Source organism: Schistosoma mansoni, chromosome 2 (assembly GCF_000237925.1).
Source record: "Schistosoma mansoni strain Puerto Rico chromosome 2, complete genome".
NCBI classification, from domain to species: Eukaryota; Metazoa; Platyhelminthes; class Trematoda; order Strigeidida; family Schistosomatidae; genus Schistosoma; species Schistosoma mansoni.
In genome coordinates, this window is record NC_031496.1 from 9488006 (window position 1) to 9510569 (window position 22564).

The window sequence follows — 22564 nt, forward strand, 5'->3', positions numbered from 1 at the left end:
ACTAAAATCTCCACAAAACCCCTTCTGATATATAAGAAGTTATCAACTGATTATAAAAAATTCAATAAACAAAAGAGAACTGAAACTAATAAATAACACATTCGCTAAAATTCAAGCATTCATATCTCAATGGACTATAAATGGATAACTATGAAGGAAAAAAAAACTAGAAACGTAAATAAATTTGAAAAAGCAGTTTGAATTTATGATTAGTACATATATTTTAATATATCATTCATAAGAAATAACAGACTACGGTAGGTTGTAGCCTGATTTAATGTTTCCATCCAAATATATATAGACATTATTTGGCATTTCATCACATTAGTTATTTATGCAAGTTTTTTTGTTCCCTTTTTTTGTTACTTGAATCTAACTTGATTAAGTATTAAAACAAAATTAGTCAATGGATTAGTCATAAGATTATCTAAATTAGTCTGATTATTGGTTAAGTTTATATTCTAATTAGACGAGAGAAAAACAAAGTGAAACATCTGGGAATTAAGCAATTAGTATGACAATACAAAAGAAAGTAATTTACATGTTTATATATCCCCTATATGTAATGACAACTAGATACAATGTTCAATGAATGTTTTTTTTTTCTTCAATTGTTTGTTTGTGGAGGTTATTTAAAATTTACATCATATAAGTTTAAACCTTTGGAAGTAAACTCAATGAACAATTTTGTTAGTTATATATATACAGATCTATTATGCATTAAAACAATAAATGATTCTATATATAAACTATTTTTCTTTTAAAAAAATAACTTTGTATTTATTATGCAAAATCTAGTTGAACAGGTTAACCCATTTGGGGTTTTTTTTACATTAAAACACCTGGTCACTCATTTGGACCAGTTTAGGAAGAATAAATTATTGATTTTCGAGTATAAAATGAAAACTGAACAGTAAAAATAAAACAAAAATAAGATAAAGAATACCGCTTTTTTATATACAAATAAAATATATTCTATTTCATAAATCTAAATGATGTATACATTACTTATGATATATTAAAAAAACAAACTAATAATAATAGAGTTGTTGTTTATTATTTATTATTTGAACACATAAATATTGGTGGAAAGGGGCACCAGATATATATGCGCCACATAAATCTCATTTGATTTGTGTGAGGGCTGTGATACTGACCGAGTGCCCAAACCGAAGCAGGTGGTTTTCTTAGGGGGCCACAACCGGAGCCTTAGACCTAAAGGTCTGATACACAAGGTAGTGGAGCATCATGAGGAGATGCAGTCCCATGGTAGCCAGTGACCAACAATTGGTTCATACGTTATTTGTTCCCTCACGATACTGGAGCCCATGGGCACCATTGGTTTGGAATCAGGGTTTTCCAACTCCCCAAGGTGGACTTTTTGTATCCATCAACCCGGTTAAAGCGCTGGACATTCGCTTCTCGTCCTTTCAATTTCGTAAACAACACCCTCTCCTCGAGAAGGCAGTGAGTAGGACTTGTTTAACAGTTCAGATTAAAAGTTAATAATATAAATGATGTGTTTCTCTATGTGTCTGAGATAACAATAAACATGAATTAAACAAACTTGGAACATAAATTGTGTCTAATTAATTCAATTTAATTGCAACACTGAAATTTTATAGATTGTACTGAACAGGAGAAAAGTTACAAATTTATTTTTCGTTCTGTATTTATTTTATTTATACTCTATATGTGTGTGTACTTTCAATTAAAAACAGGACATATTTCTAACAAGATAAGTGATCTTTTTATTTGACCGTTTCAGCTGAGAATCATGTTGTTGTTTTTTTAACGAAAATGTGAATATGCAAATTCTAGTAATTTGTTGGGATGTATTCCACAAAAAAAAAGTATTAATTGGGTCATGTAACATTTTAAAACTAATACATTATAAATTTAATTTGATTTCTTTCAGTTTGAAATTTTGTAAACCTTTATCCCTTGGTAAATTTGTAGAATGAAAAGAATTCATTCTATTTCTTGGCTTCTGACTACCTAAAAACAGTTTAAAATTACAAAGAGTAACATTATTAGAAACGAAAAAGTTCGACGTACTCCATTAAGGTACAGTTAAGATGGATGTTTAAGACGGCAGTAATCTTTAACTGGTTCATTAACGTAACTGGCTTTCTGACTTCTGAATATAACCCTAGAGACTTATATCAGAGAAGTAGTAAAGTCAGCACGGCTGAAATCATCCGGCGTCTGATGAGTAGTAGACATAATTGGACATCTGCAAAGAATTCGAAATCATTAACAAACGGTCAGCGCCATTTTTACTGTTTTGCAGAAGTAATTCCTAACAAATGTTTCCGACTTGAGCTGTGTACAGAAGTGAAGTGTGGTAAGTCTTTCTTTCTCATGATAACTGTAATCAAATGACCTTTCATCTATTGTCTCTAACTACCTCCACTATTCTGTATTAATAATCTTCAACAAATAAATCATGTACCAATTTTATCTATGCCCAATTATCAAATATATTCCAACTTATTCCTTCTGCATTATAATTTCCGATTTCGTTTTAAACATTCATCTAGATTTCACTGATATCAAAATATATCATCATATCTTTGATTATAATTAAATAAATATTTTTTTCGTAAGTTTTGAACTATTTATAGTTAATGTTCTGTGAAATTAGAATGAATGCCCTGGTACGGCCGAGAGTGGGAAGAGTCAGCTCTCCCTCTCCAAATGCTATCACATGGCCACGTGTATACAGCCTCTGCCAGGGAAGTCCTACTCACTGCCTTCTCGTGGCAGGGGTGTTATTGTTTACGAAATTGAGAGGACAAAAAGCGAATGTCTGGCGCTTTAACCGGGTTGGTGGACACGGAAAGTCCAACTAGCGGAGTCGGAAAACCCTGATTCCAAACCAATGGTGCCCATGGGCTCCAGAATTCCGAGGGAACAAATGGCGTATGAATCAATCGTTGGTCACTGGCTACCATGGGATTGCACCTCCTTTCAATGCTCCACTGCCTTGTGGATCATCTCTTTAGGTCAAAGGCTCGGCGTGTGGTCCCCTAAGAAAACCACCTGTTTCGGTTTGGGCACCCGGTCAGTATCACAGCCCTCACCTAAACCGAATGAGATTTGTTTGGCTCATATGTATCTGGGGCCCCTTTGTACCGGTAGTTATGTGCTTAAATAAATAAATAGATTTTAATCTGTAGATTTTATTATGCATATTCAGTTGAGAATATTGAATGTTTCATATTTCAATAATATTCTACTGAACTTTGAATAGTTAAAGGACATTATTTATTATAGTTGTATTATGTATGAAAGAAGAAGAAGGAGAATAGTTCATAATTTTAGATAAATACACATGAATACAATTGCTACATGGTTATATATAACTTGTATTTTGATTGAATTAATTCATGTTGTACCCCATTAAAAAAAAACAAAGAGAACAACTGATCGTAAATAATGATAGATAAATTTTGAGTTAATTAATTAAAACAACAAACTATGTAGCATTTGATTAGAATTACAAATTTACATGAAATACAGTAGTGAATAAATATATTGGTATATTATTAGATTAGACTGTGCATTATATAGTTGACTTTAATAAAAACGAACAAACAGAAAACATCTACCGGGTTGTTTTTTTCTACTACACTGTAAATGAAATGTCATTAAGTTATTCCATTTACATGTAGGATTGTATATATATATACGTTGAACTGGTTTCTGGACGTGTCAATTAATGGTATATTTAGTCAGACAAAGTTTGTTTGTTTGTTTTGTTTTGTTTAGAAATTTATCTTATTTTGTTTTCTATCTTTATATGAACTTATTTCACAATGTTTTACCATACATTATACTAATTGTAAATTATTCTTAATAAACACAGATGAATGGATATACTGTAACCAAGGTGACCTCACACTAGGCCTCTAAAGTTTATCGATAACGTAATTCGAAAACAACGATTAAGTGATAAGTAACATGATGTTTTGGTATTTGGTGGTGGGGATAATTTTGATGAGAATAAATGATCTACCCAGGAAATGAACATGAATACAGTAAATCAGATAGAAGGCGTTCCACTGATTACAATTTAAAATTTAGCAAGTAGTTCCTATATAGATCACCTTATATTAGGAAGCTCAATATTGAACTTCTTTTAAGGGGATAATCAAAATTGGAGAAGATCCAAAATTCATCACAATATTGCTTCGTAAAAAGTTGGTTAAGATGGAAAAAACTGTATGCAATACTAAAGAAAAACGTCCAGCTCCAGAATCCTGAAAACATAGCATTTAAGATGAGGATGTTCAGTAACGTAAGTTATCTTATGGACAGTTGAACACATTCGTTGACAACACTATGTGAGCACTAGTGAGATTCAACAACGTGCCTTTAAACACAGCGAAGATCACAATTCAACAACTAACTGAATTTACATTAACACGCTAACAACTAGTTCAGTAAACTAATTGAGTATACATCTTATTTATTGGAAAGTTGAAGCTTAAATAGAAATATAGAAACCTCAAAAGTTGATATATTCCAAACAGAATCCATTCTTATTATTGTTATCATTATTAATTATAAAGAATGGCTTTATTCAATATTATATTTTTGGCACAATACAGAATTCTCAGCAAGAAGTATTTCAACAAGTTTCCCTTTTTTATTTCCTGACCGATCCTGATGATAAATATTGAAATCCTGTAGTGATAATGAGCAATCGTCTTGTAAATCATTTAACCAGGATTCTCGAATTGTGATTACACCACACTTACGATACATGTTTAGACTTAGTAGGAATTGAAGAAATTTCACCTTGGCAATTAGTGATCGTCAGTTAGATGTTAGCAGTTCAGGAATCGAAAGCTGGATAATGTTCATTCATTTCAATGCATGACGATGTCGCTGATTGTACTTTATTGTAACTTGCCCGATTAATAGACATGATGGTATGTTGAAACAAACAAAAACTGCTAAGTTGTTGAAATATCTAGATAGCAAGAACAGGTAACCCAGAAATTCAAGTAGGCCGCCAGTGCACTATGGAATTCTGAACTGTTAACTACTAACAAGTAATAACATCCTAACAGTTACACAAAAAATTACTGTAATTGAAATATGAAAAAGTTTTATATTTGGATTTTAAAATACCAAACTGATAGAAATGTACATTGAAAAACGACTATTTATGTAAAGTCCATTAAAACAAATTGACTACAAATTAACAATATTATTCAGGAACTTATATGGTATTTTGTATACTAACAATACTGATTATATCAACAAACCTTGAAATGTCCTAATAAAATTCGTAAGGCCGATTATTGAAAATAAATCAAAAATAGAAAAGATAGGAGATTACTGCTTTCGTTTGTAAACCATGGGAACTTCTTTGCTATAATTATGATGGTTGTTATCAGAAGAGAGATTGATAAAGTGAGGCGGAAGGGAGAGAAGTGGAATCAAAAAACACCAACATATGAGGTATGGTTCATGAATTGACTATTGCACATTAATGTGACCAGGTTACAGACTCTAATTCAGTCATTCCTAAGATAGTATCATGAATCTTAATTTGTACATCATTTCACAGCTGCATTCTTTTTTTTTTATGAGAAATGAATTTATTTAGAAATATTTATTTCATTACGATTCAAAAGGAAAAACTTTTGCGACGATTTCAATTGGCTTATTACGTGCGCTACTCGTTTACACCATTGACTAACCTTAGTTCAATAAAAATTGAAGACAAAGAAGAAATGGACAGCTGTTTTATCCTCATTTTGAACACCTCAGCAGTGTACATACATGATGTGTAAAACAGTAGATTCTGACTCAAAAGTCTAAAGACTAAGTGCTCGTTATGAGACTTAAAAGTTCTGGGTTTGATCCTCAGTAGGGTCGTAAACATAGATTACTCAATGAATAGTAATACGTTAACCTCAGCTTGATATCTATGGGTTGTCAGATTAGAATTAAGTTTCTCAATTTGAAGGAGAGAAAATTATCTTAATTCTGTCATGTAATCCACTAATCACAGAAGGACAATTAATATGGGTGCATGGAATATCTAGACCAATGAAACAGCTACAGAAATGAGGACACACAGCTTCACAGTGCTCAGAATTAACGAACCCCATTGGACCCAAGCTCGACAGCAAAGGTTAGATTCAGGAGAGATGCTGTTGTACTCTGGTCATGAAGAAGAAAATGCTCAGCATACACAGGGAGTTGCTCTGATACTGTCCAAAGAAGCACATAAAGCATTTATAGGATAGGAATGTCATAGACGCATGGTCATCAAAACCTCATTAAAAACAAAGAAAAAGGAGATCAAAATGAATGTTATCCAGTGTTAAGCACCAACTAATGATAACAATGATGATGATAAAGATCATTTTTATGAGAGACTGTGATCAATCATAGTGAATTGCTCAGGAAGAGATCTCACCATCCTGATGGGAAACCTAAACGCCAAAGTCGGAATGGACAACATCGGGTATGAAGATATCATGAAACGGAATGGACTGGGAGAAAGGAACGAGAATGGAGATAGATTTGCAAATTTATGAGTTTCTAACAAAATGGTTATAGGCGGCACCATATTGCCATACAAACACATACACAAAGCTACATGGGTCTCACCGGACCACGCCACGGAGAATCAAATAGATCATATCTGTATCACTAAAAGATTGACAAAGTCAATAGAAGACGTGGGAACACCAAGAGGAGCTGACATAGATTCAGATCGCCTACTGGTGGTTGCCAAGATGAAACTGAAGCTAAATAAACACTGGACAACTGGAGAAACAGCATTAAAAAGGTTCAATACAGCCTTAATTCTAGATACTAACAAACTCAACGAATTCAAGATAACTCTCAACAATAGGTTCCGAGCCTTACAGGATCTACTGAAAGAGGAAGCAACTACTATGGAGGACATTTGTTAAGAGATAAAAGAAGCACTAACTTCAACGTGTCAGGAGGTTCTGGGTAACAACAAGCATCAGCATAAGGAATGGATCCATATCGAAACTCTGGAGAAGATTCAGGTAAGGATGAACAAGGATACAGTAGTCAACAACAGTCGAACAAGAAAAGGGGAAATCAAGGCACAGATTGAATACGCAGAAGCAAATAAACAATTGAACAGAAGCATGAGAGCCGACAGACAGGAACACGTGGAAGAGCTAGCAGTGACAGCGGAAAAAGCTGCAAGTGAATGACTTATGAAACAACTATGGAATATAACGGAGAAACTAGCAGGAAAATATAGTAAACCGGAGCGACCAGTCAAGAACAGAGAAGGGATACCAATCACTGAAATTCAAGAACAGAATAACAGATTGGTGGAACACTTTGAAGAACCCTTGAATAGATTAGCCTCACTGATTTCATCAGACATCGAAACAGTACCCACAGACCTTCCTATAGCTGTCACTCTCCCAACAATTTAAGAAATCAGCGTGGCAATCAGACAAAGCAGTAGTAGGAAAGCAACAGGATCTGACAACACACAAGCCGAAGCACTGAAATCAAACACAGAAGCAAAGATGCTCCAAGTTCTCTTCAGAAAGATTTGGGATGAGGGACAAGTGCCGACGGAATAGAAAGAAGGATACCTCAACAAAATACCACGGAAGGGAGATCTGAGCAAATGTGAGAACTACAGAGTTATTACACTACTATCAGTACCAGGAAAAATTTTCAACAAAGTGTTGTTGGACCGAATGAAAGATTCAGCAGACGCCCAGCTTTGAGATCAACAGGCCGGATTCCGTAAGGATCGGCCGTGAACAGACCAAATCGAGACACTACGGATTATTGCTAAGCAATCAACTTCCCTGATTATGAAGAGTTTGGCAGAGTGGACAGGAGAACCTTATGGAACCTACGTCGACACAGTTTAGTAGGTCACATCGCCAATACAATGTCGCTCATAGAGGACAACTGACGGACGCATTCAAAGTGAATACTAGTATCAGACAAGACTGCCTACTATCCTCTTTTCTCTTTCCTCCACATCTCAGGGGAAGCACGGAATAAAATGGACAAGTTGGATGCAGTTGGGCGATTCGAACTTCGCTGATGATCTATTTCATCCACAGCAACAAATGTATGCGAAAATAGTCAGTATAGCAGAAGCCTCTGCAACAGTAGGCCTCAACATACACAAGCGAGAAAGCAGGATCCTCAAACATAACACCGAGAACACAACCAAAGCATCCCTGTCTGGTTAATGTACTTAAGTTTAAAACTGTTTACACAAATGTATCTTCTGTTATTTGATTCAGATTCATATTCTTTCTCTTAATACTTGAAACACTTACAGATTACAGGCTGATTTCTACAGAAAATTACTAAAAAAATTAAAATAGAGTCTATATGCATGAATTTTATGTTAAAATTATTTTTTCAATAATTTATTATCGATGGTTATGAGAATTAGTAAAAAAAATTTCTGTTTCACAGATAACGTCCTCTTTTATATATTTGGATGTTTTAGAACAGACTAATTCTTTGTTTTATAGAATCTTTATTGATAAATTTAATGAAGAATTACTTTGAGTCTACTACGAATAAAGCTGTGAATAAACATTTAAAATCCTATTAATAACTTGGTCAGTGTAATTATTATCACATATAAATCATTCACTTTACTCACAATTTTCCCTTTGTTTATTCTCTAGAATTATGAGTTGAAAGTATGTTTTTGAATAAAAATAAAATATAAGAAAAACTCCGCAACATCTTATCCAGTGTATAAAAGAAATCATGTGACTGTACACACAAAAATGCAGTAAAAATACCTTCCTGTTAAAGGCACATAGTTATTGATCAATATTGTAAAACACACTTTTCAATACTTTTTGAGTTATTTCAAACAATCTATATTTCATTATATTAGGTGTTTGAGATATATTGTTGTTGGTGATCATGATTCCATTTTGATCAGTCTTTATTAGGATACGATCATATTATGGATTAGAGGCTTAAAAAGAACATCAACACTGAGAAGCAGGTACATCCAACTGACGAGTGTCAATATGATAAAACGGACATCATAGATTTCACTACCAACTATAATTCATCGATTCAAAATTATAACCTTATATCTATTTTCACTCTATCACTTTATACACCAATATTATCATGAAACATAAAACATAATAGTGTATAAAATGTCTATTTAATTAAATTTAAGTGGTTCGCTCTTTTACAACGTTTTTATATAGAAAATGAAGCCCTAGTGTAATAGGATTTTAAATATTCAACTTTCTGCCATTGAACATCGAATTCAAATCTAACATGCCTCGATTTGAACTGTAAAACAGAGTTCGCTTTAAAACTTAATATAAAAGTCTTATTAATTGAAATACATTCATTTTAATATCAAAGATATGCAATAAGAATAACAATCAGTGTTATATATATATATATATATATATATATATATATATATATATTTAGTTATTACCTTAGGTTTTGCCCCAGAACGAACATCACTTATTTGAGAGAGTTCAAGTTGCTGACTATCCTATAAATAAGAATTAATAAGACAAAAAAAAAATCAATTGAAATGTTTTTTTTCGTTTTAATTTAAAATAAAAAACATAAAAACATTGGATAAAAAATAGCAGAGAGAAAACAGTAACTAATCTCTTATCCCAGGGTTTCAAAGTATTGTTTGATAATTTAACAAATAAGTAACCAAAAATATAGTAAGAAAAGAGTTTTTGAAAAACGTTATAAATAAAATGATGAATTACCAAAGAGCATTTTTAGTTATAATAGGTCGTTCAAGAAAATGAATGGATACCATAACAAAGGTGAAGACATAGGACTAGTTAAGATTCCTCTACCCAAACAATGAAAATGATTTCATCAACATACTTCTTTTTTATTTCGTTTTTTTGGCAATTTATAAAACCTTTCTACTATCAGACAGTTATCCAAATCTTAGTGAGTTTTCTTTTTTTAGTCATTATTCAATACTGTCTAGATCACAAGTGTTTACAGTCGGAAATAGACCAGTCCGTCAATCGCACGTAAAGTAGGACGCGGTCTATATGTATGCGGGTTCAAGTTGCCACAGTACATCATTATAGCAACATGAAAGCATTTCAAGACAGATGAAATAGTAGTAGAAGTGATAACGGTATCATTTATAGTAGAAAACATTCGGCGTTGACATGATCCTAGAAGAAAGAGTGAATTTGTGGAATAAAAATTATAGGATCATTTTTAAACTCTGGATCTAATGGGAGAGACATATCATCATCCAACGTCTTCAACCGTTGGTTACGATAATCGAGTCCATCTAAACCTAATAATCTACATTTAAGAACATGATTCAACCCAATGGACAATGACTCCATAGACTAATACAAAATCATGGTTTACACTTCTCTAAATATTTATTTATCTTCGGGATCGTGGACGCGCACTGCTGAGGAGTCCCACAGTGGGACGAAACGGTCGTCCAGTGCTTCCAGGTTTTCGATGGTGGTCTAGCTTCAATTGACTCATAAATTCAACTATATATAAAAAGTCACTTTTTGTTGATTTAAAAATGACCAAGAGTACCTAATAAAATTATGACACAATTTATTTATATTCCCTTGTTAAATTATTATTTCTATTACACTCAATCACCATAATTATCACTTTATAATTATTTATACCAGTAGGATCTCTTTTAAACTTCACCTAAATGTCAAGATTTCCATTTCATAAACTATTTATTTGACGAAAATTCTTTTAATGATTTTTGTATTTTTATTTCAATACAATTTCGTTATATCTAAACAGTCAAAGAGTGACTTTTCCAAGTTCCTCCTAATAAACAAAATGTATGGCTCTTTACTTTACCATCCAACTCGATTACTCAAACAAAAGGATAAAAATAGGTAACAGGAAACAATTAGTTTTGTCGTACATGTTTTCTTACCTTTTTTTGGTTTTTTTTTAAGTATTAAACGTTTGAATACATATGTGATCATAAAAATCTTAGTGAAACTAACCATCTATCCTTAATTATTTAATATAAATTAGAATAAAACAGATACTTTATAAACATCAATAACCTTACATTGTTTTCACTTTGCCAATATATAAAAAAGCCATCTTTATCTACTCGAACGAAACAGTTTGGTTCCAGAATTCCTGTTTCCTAAATAATAAATAGGAGAAAAAGTGTTGGTAATTCACACATTTATAAATCCAAGTTTATTTGATAGATAGAATACTTAAGATAGAATATTTATGCGTTTAAATTTGTATATTTTACAATTAACATCTGTATTCCTCCGGATTGTAATCACACAATGTTTGTGTATTTATACACCACAGTCTTGACCGAGTTGTATCTTGTGGTTATAAGTCATCCAAACTAAGGAATTTTGGTGATAAAGTTGTAATTTAATACATTTATTTCAGTTAATCAGAATTTTCGATATTTTTTCAAGGGTTAACAACTAATTTATATCAACTAACTGGATTGAGACAATCAGATTTGGTCCCTACCTCTCCCGATGAACTTACTAGGCTTAAGACCACATTGGTGGACATCTGCCAACAATTCAAGAATAGTAAATATACTGTAAAAAATCTACTTACCAAACAGCATCGAGACGCTTTACATATACTTAAGAAAGATAACACTCTGATCATGAGCAAGCCTGACAAAGGAGGAGGTCTAGTTCTAATGGACAAAGCCGATTACATCGATAAAATGAACTCGATTTTGAATGACACGACTAAATTTCAGAAACTCAACGACGTAAAAGACATAAATATGAAAACAGAGAAAATGTTGGCTAATTCACTCAAGGAATTAAAAAATAAAGGAATAATCACTCCGAGTATACACGATTCACTTAAACCCACCGGATCAAACACGCCTCGACTATATGGTCTACCCAAAGTTCACAAGGCAGGTCTTCTGCTTCGTCCAGTTTTAGACATGTATAATTCACCCTACCATAAAACTGCAAAGTGGCTAGTTCAAATCCTCGAACCCTTACACAAACTAGTCGTCAACAAAAGCGTGAAAGACGTTTTTGATTTCATTTCGAAGGTTGAACATATGAACTTAAATGGTAAACGGATGATATCTCTAGATGTTGCTTCCCTGTTCACCAACGTTCCACCAACTGAGACTATTGATTTTGTGTGTCAACAATTACATGAAAAACAAATCAATGTCGGAATTCCTGAGGTCAGTCTTAAAGAGTTACTTTTGAAATGTACAATGAATGTTCATTTTGTCTTTAATAATACATATTATAGACAAATTGATGGTATAGCGATGGGTTCACCTCTAGGTCCTATCCTAGCGGACTTTTTCCTTGTGAAACTAGAGAATGGACCCCTCAAAGATGTTATCAACAAGCTTGACTTCTATTGTCGGTACGTTGATGACACTTTTATTATTGTTGATCAGGACATTGGTAAAGTCGAACTACTCGAACTGTTTAACAATAAACACCAAGCTATTAAATTCACATGTGAAGAGGAAATAGATAATAAATTAAATTTCCTTGACGTATTGTTAATAAAAAAAAGCGAACGGTTCCATCAGTAGAAGTGTGTTTAGGAAAAGCTCTTCATCTAGCCAGTACACACACTTGTTAAGCTTCGTACCTCTCTACTATAAAAGGAACTTAGTCAAATGTCTGGCAAATAGAGCGAGGAAGATTTGCTCAGTCGATTCTATCAACAATGAGTTAGAGGTTATCCATAATATGTTGATTGAAAGGGGTTATCCACAAGGATTCCTGAAGAAACATTTGCATTGAACAAATAAGAAAATAAAGATATCAACAGCTGCGAAGAAACCACTCTTCCTGAAACTACAATTCAACGGCGATTTAGCTGATAATGTACTACGGGATAGACTGACTAAAGCAGTTTAGAGAACGTTTAATGCAGCCGACCTCTTTCTTTCTTACTCGACACGATCTATGGTGATTCCCCAACTAAAGGATAAGTTGCCTGGTTATGCCACTTCTATGTGTATCTATAAATTCAGCTGCTCCTGTGGAGAAAGCTATATTGGGCGCACTACCAGACAACTGAACCAAAGAGTTAGTGAACACCTCCCTTCGTGGTTAGGAAAAGGTATGGTCAAGTCGATACGGAGCTCGATTCTTTCACACTTGATTGATAGCGGTCATGAAGTTGACAGAAACCAGTCTTTTAAAGTCATTTATCGTATTCCTACTACTTTTCCTTATGGGGTTCGATCTCGTCTCCTACACATAGCAGAAGCTATAGGAATTCGATCCAACAACCCAAGTCTTTGTGTTCATAAGAAATTTGTAACACCCTTATCCCTCCCTTGGCCTTAATAAATAATTTTATTTTCCATACTCTTTCTTCGATTATTTTTCTTCACCCCCCTATCAATTATTTACTTATTATTTTTCTAATATTCGCTTCACAGTCCAATTATCTGAACACTTCTTATTACGTAATCTTATAATTTCTATGACTGTTATTTCAGAGTCTATATTTTTCTAATCATTGACCTATTTTCCTATTACGTAACATTGATTCAAACCTTTTATTATTCTTATCACAACTAGTACACCTGTCATCACACTACCAATTTGTACTTTTCACTTATTATTAATTTTGATCATGTAATCTATTCCAGTTATCATTGACTCATAAACTGCCTTGATTGGTTAAATAATTTCGTATATGCATATAAATATTACTGTATATTAGAGTAAAGCCTGATGAGGATATAATCGAAAACAATATTGTTCGCTTATATATGTTGTTCTAAATCACAATATGGGAATTTTTAAAATCAGAAAGTTGACATAACTTCAATGTAATTATTTGAGTTCACTACTAATTAAAGTGAAAAGCAAAGATACCAACATCTTGTTTGGAACAAAACTATGAAAATTAATCGATCACAATAGTTTTGTTCAGTACGTGACGGACTACAAATTATTGAGTGAATAAATGGATACTTACTTACTGGCTGATTTACGAGTCTAAAAATACCTCCGTAATTAGATTTCAAAAACTAGGTTTTTATGTTACGCTTAGTTCATAGCTTCCTTGCAAAAACTTGGATGTAAATGCAGTTACTGGCTACAAAGCTAGACAAATCAAGTACAGGACACTTAAAGTTAACTATACATCCATTTTAATTTTATAGAAGTTAACCACAAAATACAAAAAGAACATAATAAAGAAATCAACACACTAGATGTAGTTCTAAATTACTAACTATACTCCAATTACATAGTTGTAGCTCAAAAACAGCGTAAATTCATAACCAACTAGGTTTCTACAGATCGGAGAATCAAACTAGCAAAAACATGCACCTGAGATGGAAATCTTCTCTACCATCTCAAAACTTTCCCGTGTTTAGAACAAATCGTGAACGCTCATTTCACTAACATTCAAACGAAAACAAATTTTAGAGAGGCCACATCTGTTAACATTTTATCTATGATTCCTAACAGAATACGCATATAGGCCATGAGAGAGGTGAGAAAGAGTAGGCAGCAGAATAATTAAGATAGATCTATAGTACCCCTCAAGTAAGACACGAGAACTGATAATTCTCAGCTTCATATGCTCTGGAAAATCGTATCATCCTGTGTTGGAAACTGAAACAAGGGCACAGTAAGTAACCAGTGTGCGCTACTCAAAATGACGAATAGTTACTATTTATAGTTAACAGATAATCATTTATTCAACTACAATTTGTCATTTTAGAAAGTGGGTGAAATCTTAAAGACAATAGTTTTACATAACCTTCCAGAGTTACTTTCCTTACTCAGTGAGTAACTCAGCATTCAAGTGAGCGATTTATATGGCAACCATAACTGCGTGCTTTTAAGACTTTACCTTTCAAGAATTACGCGACACCATCACTACAAATCCTAGAATGATGGGGAATATTTGTAGCTCAGGATGAGGATTTTGAACGTCTCATTTCCTGATGACTAAAGTGCTGTCAAGACAAGATCAGTTGACTTCATAGTGCAACTGCCTTGGCGTATGTAATACTGTTCACAGTTGAAGTTTATTTTGTAGATGTTTGATTTATCCTCATCTGTTGATTGGTGGTCTGTATCTTACACCTGATGGCAAAACATGCAGGTGTTGACATTTGTAGAGAAAATATAATTGTTCGCTTCTGAAGGCTTGCTTTTTAGCAAATTTATCCAGTTTTCGAACAGTAAGAAACGTGTTAAGCTCTCATGATTTTGAGATGATGGGGAATATTTGTAACTTAGAATAAAGACAAAGTGGCTGTTGCTCCACCTACGTCTTAAAGAACATCAGATATCTCTTAAACACCACGACACAGCTTCACTTATCTTAATGCACGTAAAGAACTATGGATACGAATTCAATTAGGAAAATGTCAAAGTCGTGGACAGAAAGAGTTTTTAGAAGTCCAATACTCAGGTCATGTACCACGCCACAAACATACTGCGACAGACTCGATCTACCAATAAGTAAGGAAAAAGATTTGAAAGGACACCAAGGATAAAGGTGAGGACAGAAGTAAAAACAATCAAAACAAACACTCGAAAAACGGCCACACACTTATGAACAACAATCAACCAAATTCTAGATCAACAAAACAAGCTGCAAGTCAATTGTGGAGAAATTCTACTAACTCAATATCTCATTGAAGGTTGAGCTGATTATGATATGAAGAGAGACAATAAAAGTTTCTCAATTAAACCATCCAGACCAGAAACCAAAGCACCTTTAAAATGCTAGCGTGCCTATGAAACCAACTCACTATTCTTATGACCAAGTGAAATCAATAATAAGCATTTCCCCTCTGATCCTAATTTGATGGGACTTTTTATATGAAGATATTGGTTGGTCTTGGTCTTACAATGCACATAGAATTTTCGACAGTTCAACCTTAAATAACTATCCCTTTTACAATTGAATCTCTATCACAAAGGTTTATACAGTCATTTCAGCCATATTTAAGGTGATAGTTATCGGTTGGGAAGAATTTGTTTATCACCGAACAAATATTTTGCGAATAAGATAAAAAGGTCCACGACAGATCTATCAAAGACGAAAATTCCGTCATTACATTTTCCTGGAGGTCTACTTAACTGTTCTGTTGAATGATTCATTCCCAGTTCCTCGATTTCCAGCAACCAATATAAAACAAAAATGTACCTTCAGTTTTAAAATTAACTGTAAATCCTTTTGAAAAGAAATTATAACCACAATTGTGATACTAATAGGACAACATTTGATACTCCCGGATTTGATGTGTCTATATCACTTGCCAAGAAATGTCATATAGTATAATCTCATAATGCTTAAAGTCACACCCTATACACGACACATGTTTTAGCTATTAAAATTTGTATGGAACTACTAAAGTCCAAACTAGTGCTGAATAAACAGACAGAGATCTCAAATTGTAATGTTTAGTGAAATTCGTACCCTTTTAAAGTACTATCAAATTTTGTGGATGGGATGAATGTCTGCTATATTCACAAATCTGTCAAACTTCGTCATTTTACTTTGACGACACACAATACGTTACTACACATAATCATTACTGTATGCAATGAGATCTACTATGTTCCTAGTACGAGATTCCTACAAAATATTTGTTATTATCCAACAACTATGAGCTACAATATAAAAACTAAACGACAAAACCCGATTGGCGATGGTGTAGTTTTACGAGGAAATAATTAGGAAATGACTGATAGTAATATAAATCTCAATGATACATTCGCACGCTATTATCCATTAGTAGGAGCTAGAGATCATCCCAAAATAAATGGATCTAGACATAAATTCTAACACTTTTGATCCATGAACAACATATCCTACACGTCTTCAGAGCCGTAAAATCAAATTTGTGTTACTACACAAATTATAAGACCTAGCAAGCTATCAAAAAACTGGGAAGTCCTTTTACAGGTTTAAATTACTTATACACATATAGCTTTTTTGAAAAGCTAGTAGTTTTGTTTAAGCATTAGTATTACTACCACAACTAGGCTACACTTGGAAATATAACAGAAAGATTTAATATGGTAACATAAAAGTAACTTGATACCAATTAAAAGAGGACTGAAATTAAAAAATGTTGAGAGTGATAAGTTCATAATGCTATTGATTGTTGATTTAGATTTTATGAGGAAGTACAGACTTTATTGAAGTCGTCAAGATAACAGAAATCAGCGGTCGGAAGTGTCAGGTGATTTAGCTAAAAACCAACCACAATGTGGCGGATGTGTTCACTTTTTTATTTGCTCCCATAATATTGAACATACATCCTATTTGCTGTTGAAATATCTTTCAGCTTTAGTTGGTTTTCTTTCCTGATTCTACTGTACTGCAGAGAATTTCGGATAAATGGAATCAAAGCACTGAGTTTTCAATAAATATAAGGGTGTTTGAACCCCGTTCCAATTAGTGCAGTTAGATCAACTGGATAGTATAATTAGCATTCACATAGTAAGGCTCAAAGCCATACACATAAATACGGATCTTGTATGTGGGTTAAATCAAAATCATAACAGATGAAATTCGAAGGGGATAGTTACCTCATCATATCGATCGAAATGCTCCCCAGTCTGCAAAACTTCAGGAACCGGTCTCTTCCAGATAAATTCAAATGCTTTAGCTGATGGAACAGTTCTCTGACGTTTAGCGATATCTGACGTCATTTATAGGTGCCTGTCACGGATTGTGCACCAATTTATAGATTATCCTAAACAAAATGTGGGAAAGGATTAAACTAATCATAACCATAATAGTAATACAGCTTCATAAATAGTTTTATCTTTAAATTCAAAGCTACCAGCTGAAAAACAATAAACTTTTGAATTCTAAGATCTTTATACAGTTCTTAAGAAATTACCGCTAAAAATGCGCAGCTACTATTGGTGGACTCCAGGTCATAATTTATTGAATGGAAAACAGTATCAAATTAGGCCCCCGAATGCCCCGGTACAGCCGAGAGTGGGGAGATTCCGCTCTCCCTCTCCAAATGCTATCACATGGCCACGCGTATATAGCCTCTGTCAGGAAAGTCCTACTCACTGCCTTCTCGCACAATGGGTGTTGTTTACAAAATTGAGAGAACGAAAAGCGAATGTCTGGCGCTTTAACCGGGCCGGTGGATATGGAGGATCCGCCTAGGGGAGTTGGAAAATCCTGATTCCGAACCAATGGTGCACATGGGCTACAGTATCGTGGGGGAAAAAATGGCGTATCAACCAATCGTTGGTCACCGGCTACTATGGGACTGCATCTCCTCACGATGCTCCACTGCCTTGTAGATGAGATCTTTAGGTCAAAGGCTCCAGGTGTGGCCCCCTAAGAAAACCACCTGCTTCGGTCTGGGCACCTGGGTAGTATCACAGCCCTCACACAATTAAATGAAATGACAATTTTTGTGTGGGCAAATAAATAATTATTAAATAAAGAAGATTCGTAAGTCAGATTTCAAATTTGTGAACAACTGAAATTATTTCTGTTATTAGTTGTTCAACCAGCTATGTTTAATACGGTACCTGGCACAAATACGTAAGGACTAGATTTAACTTATTTCACATCATCATACAAACCGTATGAAGAAGATTAGAGCAGACTGAGCACAGCCTAATCCATTAGAAAGTTGAACATGAAAAGCATTATTCATTGAACATATCAAAATAATGAGATTAGAGGTGCATCGAATATATTTTTCAAAGGGCAAGAGTGACTTTACCTAATTGAGCTACGTTTAAGACAATTAAAATCGAATTGAACGCATTTAAGTTATATTGACAAGGTAATCAAAAAAAAGATTATAGTAAAACTGATAGCTCGCAAGATACGTCAATAAAAACCAGAAGATCACAAAAAACATAAGTCACATAACTCAAAACCTGAAGGTTTCATTCTCTCAGCAATATCTTAAAAGATAAACAAAAGAACATCGATAGAGAAAGATGTATTTAAATCACTAAGCTCAGTCTTAATGCAATCCAAGGCTTCAATAATAACTATGAAAAATCACCATACTAGAGCTCACATAGTGACGGTTTAATACATTAAGATCCATGACTATTCGAAGCTGGACATAAAATTTACCAGCTTCAAGCAGTTCATCATACTCATTTTTGTGACATTCTAAAATTTCAGTCAATTACGTTTCATGTAGTGTCACGACAAATATATAATAACCTATAGTATTGTAGGGTCACTGAATATCGAACAGATCATTGATCCCTGTCAAAGTCAAGGATAGTCAACGCGCATCAATCAATCGTACGCCATGGACTGGCCCACGCGGCAGTGGTTGTTCTTTCACTTCTGTAATTTCGTGGTTGTACCTTAACTAATATATTCTTGTAATAACGTCCTTTGTGTTGTACAGTCTCCATAGCGTCCATTATCCTTTGATGCGTCGATGGTTCAATCCACGTAAGGGCCGGTCGCGAGGTGTGACTTCAGCATTAGTTGGTTCGTCACCATTCTCGTCTAACTATAGTAGGCCCCCAATCATTTCGACATAGAACATCAACGTAGATGGTCTACACTGGTGAGCAAGACTTCGAATAACGCAACCTATCATTATGATCTTTTTTATTGCATTCTACACTTATTATTTTTCATTTTTAACTTCGGCTATCTTTATCAGTTTCTGTGAACATTCGTTGCTTCATATCAATGTTAATTAGTATTTCAACTGAAATAATTAGTTCAATCGATAGAACTAACCAATCAACTATCGTGGTTCTTTAACAAGCATTAGCAGCATGTAAATGCTCCTGTGTAATATGTCTGTTAAAATATCAACCACTCGTAAGTATAGCCTCAAGGCAACACGAACGCATATCTGTTTGCAACTTATCCACTTGAATAAGCAATACAGGATTAACTGTTGATTATAAATTCATCTTTCTGCTTAATCACTATCAACTAACTCCTATCAGAAACTCTCTACTAGAATATTTTACTATTTTAACCACTGCCTGCCTAATTTCCAATTGCTGAGTTCCATGGCGAATCAGAGGATACAAATGCTACAAATTTACGGTGAGTTTGAACTATAAATTTCTTGCAATGTCAGATCTTGTTTAGACTGTTTCGCCAGGCAATGCTACGTGTTTGGCTCAAATTAAATTTGGACGTATACCAATTCAGTCTACAATTCTTCGTTAATCTACGAATTTAATCAACAAATTTCAATTACTTTGGAGCAAGAGTAACCCAGGCGAGTTTCATAATTGCGATAGGTAATTTCGTATAATATTTATGATGTTTAATAACGTTTCGCGGCTACTTTCACTTCGAGTAGTCATATAATCTGTCACTGCCGTCAAATTTGAGTCGAAACTATGTACATTTATGACTCGTAAGTCAACATACTCCGAAAAAACGTATTTCATGTACACGAGCAATCTTAGTCCATGTCTTAATGAGACACTTCGTCGTACTTGATGTCACTTAGCGCTAAATAATATGCTTATTTATGAAACAATCACGTTATCCAAACCTAAACTTTAGTTACATTGGTGGTTACCATTTAAATTAATGTTTACTATGCGCTTTGTATTTGCTGTTATCTCACACAGTAAATCATGGCTCGATTTCCTTATCGCACGAAAATCACTTCAATTTCGTCTTCCGCTTATTCACATGCAATACGGGTTTGGAAAATATCTAAACGACCTCTGAAATTCTCCACGAACCCCGCGCAAATCTTCGTATATGTTTGCTATTGCACATCCAATTACTATATTAACGATGTCCACCCGAACGTTCAGTACAATTGTCAGTATACGAAATGATGTTACTTCGATGTGGCATTACAACACATCCGAACTATTGTAGTTATTCAAATTCGACGTCGTATTTTTTCATCTTATGAAGTATTGTTTCCGCGTGGCTGTTATCTAAAAGATGATTTCGGTACATCAATCGGCTGTTCAACTACTCGACGATCTAAAGCCTGTCCAGTTCAATTTGTGGTTTGACGACACTCATTCACGCGAATCATCGGTTTACGCAGTCGAGCGCATCTCCTGCAAACTGACAACGATATTGTCGTCTCGACCCCAACACTGACAGCATTTTTCACCGATACCATTGACATGAGTCCAGAGTGACACTCTTGGTTTCTTATGTTCTTTTCGACATTTTTCGGTTCACTCATCAAACACATGTGCAGCACCCACCGTTTATCATCTTTTAGAGACTTCATCGTGCCACCTTCGCTCTCGCTCTGTATTCTTCGACCCTTATTGATTTTCACAGCAGTTATCAGTTTTTCCAAACTGACTGCAAGTTGATCAGAAGCTTCGCACAAGGAAACCACGATTTATCTTCACGGTTATACTTTTGTACTTACAGTTAGTCTGTTAAATATAGATATAACTAGAAATCGACGCTTACGAACAGTTTTTCAACGACACTTACTGACTTTCTACTCTGAACCGATAGCAGTACAAGCATTGGCATCGATTGATAATACACTTATCGTACTATCACTGTGACATCACTACTCTTGCGGCAAATTTAACGTTTCTCATCTGAGGAACTCAACCACTTGTCATAGCTATATTTTTCAACGCTACATGATAAAACTCCAAAATGTTTCTTTTTCTATTATTTCTATGGTTGATCGCTTAACATTCAACCAACGTCCTTGTTACGTGTTATTACTCGTTGTTTCCCGATCAGTTTCTGCAGCCTCCTTTCCATTTCTCTTACAGCTCGGCAATACCCGGAGGATTCATATTAATCGTCTGGCAACCTCCGGCGCGCGACTACTCCCAACATGTTTGGTATCGATTCAAACGGCCTTTGAATCTGATGGGGGAGTATTGTAGGGTCACTGAATATCGAACAGATCATTGATCCCTGTCAAAGTCAAGGATAGTCAACGCGCATCAATCAATCGTACGCCATGGACTGGCCCACGCGGCAGTGGTTGTTCTTTCACTTCTGTAATTTCGTGGTTGTACCTTAACTAATATATTCTTGTAATAACGTCCTTTGTGTTGTACAGTCTCCATAGCGTCCATTATCCTTTGATGCGTCGATGGTTCAATCCACGTAAGGGCCGGTCGCGAGGTGTGACTTCAGCATTAGTTGGTTCGTCACCATTCTCGTCTAACTATAGTAGGCCCCCAATCATTTCGACATAGAACATCAACGTAGATGGTCTACAGTATTAAAAGCTTTATAACTGCAATATTCAGAAATCCCTATAGACTTACACAAGGAGGTGAACATTACAGGGTTACCTAAACTATCCCTGATCAAAAAGTGGGCAACAGAGTAGTTCACTATGCTCTGATATGTTTGTTATTTCACAGAAGGAAACATATATACGGATAGTGAATGTAAAAACTAAACAGTGATAAATAAACGCGAATATAATCTAGTAATACTATCACTGTTTTGGGTAAATAGTGTATAAATAGAACCTGTGATGTCTTCCAAACCACAGTTAATACAAGTTTTTAATTGGGATAGTGATAATGGTGGGAACAAACAGTTCTCGTGAGAAAATGGTATGCATGTACAATAAATAAAAATCTAC

At 34.3% G+C, this 22564-nt stretch overlaps 1 protein-coding gene across 1 annotated transcript in view; it reads right to left on the reverse strand.

Moving 5' to 3' along the window:
- The window catches only part of Smp_146330 (putative phospholipase C beta), a gene marked incomplete at both ends in the record, with an annotated part of 91637 nt that extends 73944 nt beyond the window's left edge, over nucleotides 1-17693 (reverse strand). The window contains 3 exons of the mRNA XM_018795606.1: nucleotides 9473-9532; nucleotides 11087-11167; nucleotides 17571-17693. Of these exons, the coding sequence (XP_018649902.1) occupies nucleotides 9473-9532; nucleotides 11087-11167; nucleotides 17571-17693 (264 nt within the window). The remainder of the gene's footprint in view (nucleotides 1-9472; nucleotides 9533-11086; nucleotides 11168-17570) is intronic.
- Nucleotides 17694-22564: the final 4871 nt, after the last annotated feature.